Raw genomic sequence first — 6,881 nt, 5'->3', positions numbered from 1 at the left:
CAGGCGGCTCTGAAGAACCCTCCTATCAACACAAAGAACCAGGCAGTGAAGGTGAAATAGTAACTCACTCACTCACGGGCTACTCCTTAAAAATCCTTTTCTGTTTCTGTAACATCTGCCCCACCAGCCTTGCCAGGTGTGCTTTGAGGAAGCCAAGGAACCTGGTTTTGGGCTATTCCCCAATGGCAAAACATCCATGACCTCTGGTGTTTTAATCTTGTTCCAAATACTGCGGCTCAGATGTCATCTATCCACGTACCTTGGACTCGGTTCTAGATCAGGTTTTGTGTGTTGGTTGGATATGGTGTGCCCTGGCTAACTCCACACGTCACCGTATCTGATCCAGACCTGGCAGCACATAGATGCAGTCACCAGTGAACGATTAAGGAACCACAACTGCAACAGTCACCTCTGACTAAGGAAACTCTGCTAACACAGCTGGCCCGTGAACCTACAAAAAAGGAAGAACTGATGGTTATTGCATCCAATCCAATTTAAGCTGTTAAAACCTCAGAAAACACAAGTACTCCCCCTGTGACAGAATACAGGAGCCTGCTATGTGCATGTATTTCTGAATCTCCCCAGAATAAACCTTGAATGGCTCATGATTGCAGCAGGGAGAGGAACAGGCAGATAAGACGTGAAACTACCCAGATGGTGAATGGCTGCAGAGGTCTGTTCTCCCTGCCTGAGGAGAGCCCCGCAGGCAGGTTTCTGTGCTGCTCAGCAGCTGATGGAGATGTGTTCACCCAGCCCCAGCCCTTTCCTGAGGGTTCTTCACAGGGTTTTGAGATCCAGCTGTTTGTTACCGGTAGTGCTGAACACTTTGTACTCACATTAATGACTTGTTTCCATTAGATCCGTATCGATGTATTTAAGAATACGCTGTGAAGGCAGTGGAATTGAAGAGAGCAGAGTCACTCAATGTTAATGTTTGGCTTCCTTTTTCCATCATCTCCTGGAACTTTTGTGTTTTTACTTATAGTTCTTGCTAAGCCAAGTGGCTACGGAATATTAAATTGAACAAGAAAATTAACAACCCTAATTTCTGAAGGAAGCTGCTTGAAAAATTTGTATAATGGAATTACTCAAAAGCCCAGCAAACCCACGACCTTTTTTCTTTCATCCTCAGTGGGTGATTGATGAACAGGAAGAGCTGCTTTTTGCTGATTACATGGCTAATTGCCACTGTAAGCATGCCACACACATTCCTGAGCCTGAAATGACATCCAGATCAATGTTCAAATGGGTTGTTAATGCAAAAGATTCATGCTGCCAGCTTGCATCCTGTGTGCACGGGACAGAAGCTGACCATTAGGAAAACGTGTGCCTTCCCGCAGTCACCTCTTCCGTGCTGACCAGTGGCATTTTCATGGAATACAACAGTTTTATCTCATTAAAAAGTACAAAGGCATGGAAAAGGCTCTGGTGACAAGGGAGGCTGGTCAATAACTTAATTCCTCTCATTCTTTTGGAATTTGCCAGACCTTGAGTTTTGATATGAAAAGTTATTATTTAGCAGTAACCTCATTCAACAGGTAGAGAATTACAAACATAAGCAGAGAGGCAGGACAATGGCGCTAAAGTCTTTTATGCTGTTTGTCATGGGGAGGACATACCTGTTAGACATGATTATCACAAGCTTTGTGCACAAACTGCCCTACTCAAACAGATTTTAGAATTGTCTAAAAAAAAAAATCTAGTTTTCTTTGTTGGAGAGATGATTAATACTAAGTAATATTAATTATGAGTAAAATAACACACCTTAGACAAGAGTGAATGTGTCTCTGCCTTCCTCATTCGTTGACAGGATCGTGCAGAAAGTATTGTCCTGAAGGTCCTCATCTCTTTCAAAGCCAACGATATCGAGAAGGCAGTGCAGTCACTGGACAAGAACGGTGTCGACCTGCTGATGAAGTACATCTACAAAGGCTTTGAGAGCCCCTCGGACAACAGCAGCGCTGTGCTGCTGCAGTGGCATGAGAAGGTGGGTTTACGGGGCACGCTCTTGGCTGGGGTTACCCGTGGTAGCAGGTTCTGGAGCCGGAGCCTGGTAAGGACCGCCTTTCTGTCTGGTAGAACCGAAAGGCCGTATTTCACGCCGTGAGGAAGGTGCGGTCCTGCGAGCTCATGTGCCTGCTTCTTCTCATTTCTTGGGTACAGATTCTCTAGTTAAAGTTTGGTTTTCCGTTAGGCCGAGACAAACAAAATGGTTCAATCCAGTGATTCAAGTGGATGGAGATAGAATTTCCTTCCTAGAGGGAAGCAAAATTTGCAACTTGGTTATGCAGGGAAGTAAAAGCTTGTTAAGTAACTGTCTTCACAGCAAACACAACCATCCTTTCCTGGCACCCTGAGTGCGAGAGTTTCATTTTTAATGTAAAGGGTGGGGAACATTTCTGACTGGCAGTTGTTTCAGCCTGTGGCTACCTTGACCTGGTGTTAATTGCCGTGTTTTTCTTCTCAGGCCCTGGCTGCTGGAGGCGTAGGCTCCATTGTTCGCGTTTTGACTGCCAGGAAAACGGTTTAAATCCAGCAGCAAGCAGTTGCCTGCCATCCAGAGTGTGGGAAATGCTGGTACAAAAACCAACCAACCAAATGCCATCGCTGCTCTGTGGGCAGCACCTGTCTCTCAGCTTGCCTTCTCGCTGCTTCTTTCATACCTGACAAATAATGCATATCGTGATCTCTTTTTTTTGTTCAATTCTGGAAAATTATGAAGGTGCAATTTCATTTCTAACAGGAATATTTGGTACTCGTGAATATTTCAGTGACACATATAGTGACATACACAACTTCATGTTTAGGGTGATTTGCATTTGTGTATAATGATGGCAGATTTGGACCTGACTTTCCGAGCAAATGCTGAGGGACGTAGGGCAACGTCTTAATTCTTTTCGCTAGCCAAGCAGTGTTTCGATGTAAGAGCTGTATTTGAGAAGCGGGGCAGCTATTAATATAGGTAACTGGACCATGTTTCCTTTGGTCAGCCTCTGAACCTACAGCCGTGAACAGGACCGAAAGCAAAGGCTCCTTTCTGACCCCAATTATCATTCCAGAGCGCCGTGTATTTTCCTTAACCTCACGTCTCACGGCCTGTTCAGATTCCTTGTGATCAGTGCTGGGTCCGCAGCGGGAAAGTCACAACGGGAGGAAGTTGTCCATGATGCGGTTGGGATGGTAGAATTTAAAAGTTTTATGGTCCATTCATGCTGGAGCCCAGCCCAGTGGGAGCAGAGATCCTGAAGAGAAGAAGAAAAAGCAGCTTTCACACAGCAAATCACCTTTCAGCAATTTGGAAGTGATTTGGTATTGTCAAGCACAAAGCGGCTTCCTGTGGTAATCTGAGAAACACATACTGGTATCCCACTCCATCCTTGCACAACTCCCACATTTTTGTTTCTAGATGAATAGGGCCTTAAAGGATACCAGACGGTTCACATTCCTGTTGCCTTGTGCATGTTAGCTAGTGGGCTAATTCGGTTCCAAAATAAAGAGGAGTTAAAAGAATTAGGAAAGCCCAGGGCATCCCAGACCACAGATCACCATTGAAGGTTTAGGGCCAGGACTGAAATACGTGTTCTACATTCACCATTTTACTGCAGTTCAGTTGTGTAAAACTGTTGGGGAACTTGTGAAATCTTTGCTGTTTTTTGATATCTGCTTTTTTTTTGTAATAATAATTAAGACCAGAAAATAAATCGTCACTGAATATTTACTCCGTGTCTGAAGTGCCTTAACTGTTTTCAGAAGGCTGCTGTTCAAGGATGGACAACAGTAAAAAAACAGGCCCTAAAGCTTCTCCCCTCTGTTATTTTTCTGGATAGGTTTGCTTTCTTGCACCTCTTTGTACCTGTATGTAATAGAGATACACGCACTACTTCATCCAACTAGAAAATCTGGGATTATTTCATTGACATATTTAAATAAGAGGAAACAGCCCAAGACCTGCACAGCCGCAGCTGCCACATGTTGCAGACACGGACAGGCCTGGCAGGAGCCAGCTTGGTGTCGCAGCTAGAGCAGTGGTGCCTTTCCCAGCAGGGCAGCAGAGCCCTGTCACCCTGCCTGTCCCTTCCCACCATCCGCTCCCCTGGGGTGCCCATGGGGCAGCCGAAGGGCACAGCCCCCGTGTCCTGGGGGTCTCAGCGCAGACAGGAACTGGCTTGGTTACCCCTCAACTGTTCAGTGCTCTCCCTACCTTCCCTCCTAGGATGCTCCATCTTGCTTAATTTCAGAAGAACATAGGCACAACGGGAGGCAGGAGCGTGGAAGACCTGGCCTTGCTGTAAAGACCACAGAAAAACGTCCAGATTTCAGCCACACATACAGAAGCCTCAGCCTCCTGGGCACATTCGCAATGGCTCCCTCCTTACAGCAATCCCAGGGACTGTTTTTCGCTTCTCTGTTTCCTTCCATTCATCCGAATCTGGTGAACACACCAATAAATCTTCATTTTTAGAAAAAAAACCAAAAACCCCAAAAAAACTGTAATTCCAGATCAGCAAAAAATATTTTCCAAAACGGCATCAAAGCAGGTCAGCTGCCTCTAGGTGGCATCAGAAAAACGAAGGGAACAAGAAGAGCCATCTTGGAGAGGCTCTCCAGGTTCCCCTCAGGCTAGGTTATGATGTACTTAGAAACATTTACAAAACACATACATCTACATCTACATTCAGGGACGTGCTAAAAGACACGCACTGATGTGGGGGTAGTAGCACAAGATCTGCAGGAAGGCATCTCTCCTATTAACTGATGAACAGGAAAGCTGTGTGCACGCACCTGGGCAGACGGAGTGTTTTAATCCTTTGAGTAATACGGCACAAAAGGCTTCTAAGGGGAAAAGAAAGAAAGATGGGCAGGGAAGAAAAAACCCCACAACCTCCCTAAACAATTCAATTTTGCAAAACACATTTCTTTTCCTATTACTAGAAGAAAGCCTTCAATGAAAAAATATTCTACATGGAGGTCAGACCTACTTGAAGGGGGACAGCGTTTGCAGACTCTGCCAGGAAGGCTGAGCTCTTCAAGGCTGGCTTGCAAAACCTCCCACCACTGCTCTCAGCTTTGGCTGGAGCGTGTGGCAACAGCACCTTGTCAGTCATATCCTGCTTCTGTAACAGCCAGAGAGAAACTGCCCGTCCTCCCACTGTCCCAGGCTCCGGGTCATCCATCACTTGGCCAAAGGGGTTCCCGAGGGCTCCTACCTCACTCCCTGCCACCGTTCAGGGAGTGAGCCCAAAAAATTAGATCCTGTGCAGAGAGAGCTCAGACCTGCCTTCCAGGGAAGGAGCGGGACATGCTCCTCTGCTCCTCCTACATTATAGATCCCCTTCCAAATAAGATCAACTCCCACTCAGTTTTTCCTCATCTGTAGTGTTTTCTACTGCCCAGATCAGCCTTTTTTTGTGTCTCTTCACTCTAGAAATGATGATAAACTCTTGCATGCTGTTGCTACACAGATTTAAAAATGACTGCTGCATCTTAGCTGGATTTTGGGCACTTCTCCACGTTTCTTACCTGTCTCTGGTCGATCTGCATTTGATTCAGATTCCAAGAATTGCCCATGGGAGATGTCACCATCTCCATTACTCACTTCCTCTTGGACGTTACTGTAGAAGAAACAAGTTTGCCTACTAAGTTAACTTGGTAAAAGGGGAACAAGAGACTCACTCTCAGCAGTAGGGGTGTGTTTATCACAGCTTTGAAACTGCTTGAATGATACATTAAAAATAACCAAGCAGAAGGATGGGTGCTCTGGGGCATTTGAAGCACTTCTATCTTTCAGATCTCATCTTTCTGTGAAATGCAAAAACACTTGTCACAAGGGTGATCTCGCATCCTCCTCCAGCTCCCCTTGTACCAGTTTAGTGATCAAAACGACCCTACCAGTGTGTCAGTTCAGATAATTAAATGAGCAGAAGATTATGTCTACAATAAGGTGAACCATTTCCTATGAGATGGGGTCTCCTGTTCCTCAAAGGAATGAGAAACAGCATCTCAGAGGGGTGTTTTCATGCTCACTATGTTGTTACTCCCAGTGTCAATCTGGCTGATTGCATTTCCCTCTGGAGGTTTCTGGAGGCTGAAGAGTCTCCTCCATGGCTTGGGTTCCTTCCTGAGCAGAAGCCAAACAAAAGCCTCCTCCATAGTCTCTATCCTGTTGTTGGCACTATGTAATTTGCTGGGGAAGTGTGAGTAAATGCACGAGGGCCAAGTATTGCTGACATAGTTTAAGCTCTTACAAAAGAGGCATCACATCGCTGGTAGACGATGCAGAGGCAAAGGACTTAAGAGAACTACTCAGAAACCACGTGTGGAGCACGCAGCTCCAAACCTTCTGAGTTGGCAGGTCAGACCCCTGCCCTCACTGCCTTTGCCAGTCCTCCCAGCAGTGCTCTGGAGCCAGGAGATGCCCCGCTGGCCATAAAACACTTCAAAAGAAGCGATTTCTGGTTGAGCGTGGGTTTCCACCACTGCTGGGGCTTAGCGCGGCACAGTCGCTGCCCCTCGAAGCCCCATCCTTGGGCAGATCTACATAACCCCAGCAGCAGAACTCCTGACTGGGGCAATGTGGTGAGAAACAGGCAAGACAAAAGGTTTCCCAGGCTGTGCCTTGGGCAGGATAGTCCCAGCCCAGCTGCAGACAGGAGATACCTGCAGAAACCATTCAGCAACTACCTCCATCGAGGACCAGCCTTCAGAGGGCACACGGGGCTTGGCTGCAGCGCGTGCCCTGTGGCTTTGCAACCCTAAATTGGACCTGACCAGCCATCCAGCTGACAAAAATCCATGGCTTTTCATGAAAAAAAGGGGGAAGTAAAACCCATGGAGGTGAAGAGCAGCTGCTAGCAAGGATCGGCGGCAGGGCCAGGGGGAGA

The 6,881-nt window shown here is 46.6% G+C and overlaps 1 protein-coding gene across 1 annotated transcript; it reads left to right on the top strand.

Moving 5' to 3' along the window:
• Window positions 1-3: 3 nt before the first annotated feature.
• On the top strand, window positions 4-3,011 carry ARPC5 (actin related protein 2/3 complex, subunit 5, 16kDa; the record flags this gene model as incomplete). Its single annotated transcript, XM_009878392.1, has 3 exons — window positions 4-51; window positions 1,811-1,987; window positions 2,468-3,011. Coding segments are annotated over 3 exons (288 nt in total), but the record flags the coding sequence as incomplete, so codon positions are not given.
• Between the last annotated feature and the right edge of the window lie 3,870 nt (window positions 3,012-6,881).

Source organism: Apaloderma vittatum, unplaced genomic scaffold (genome assembly GCF_000703405.1).
Source record: "Apaloderma vittatum isolate BGI_N311 unplaced genomic scaffold, ASM70340v1 scaffold6971, whole genome shotgun sequence".
NCBI lineage: Eukaryota > Metazoa > Chordata > Aves > Trogoniformes > Trogonidae > Apaloderma > Apaloderma vittatum.
This window is presented reverse-complemented; position numbering and strand designations above follow the sequence as displayed.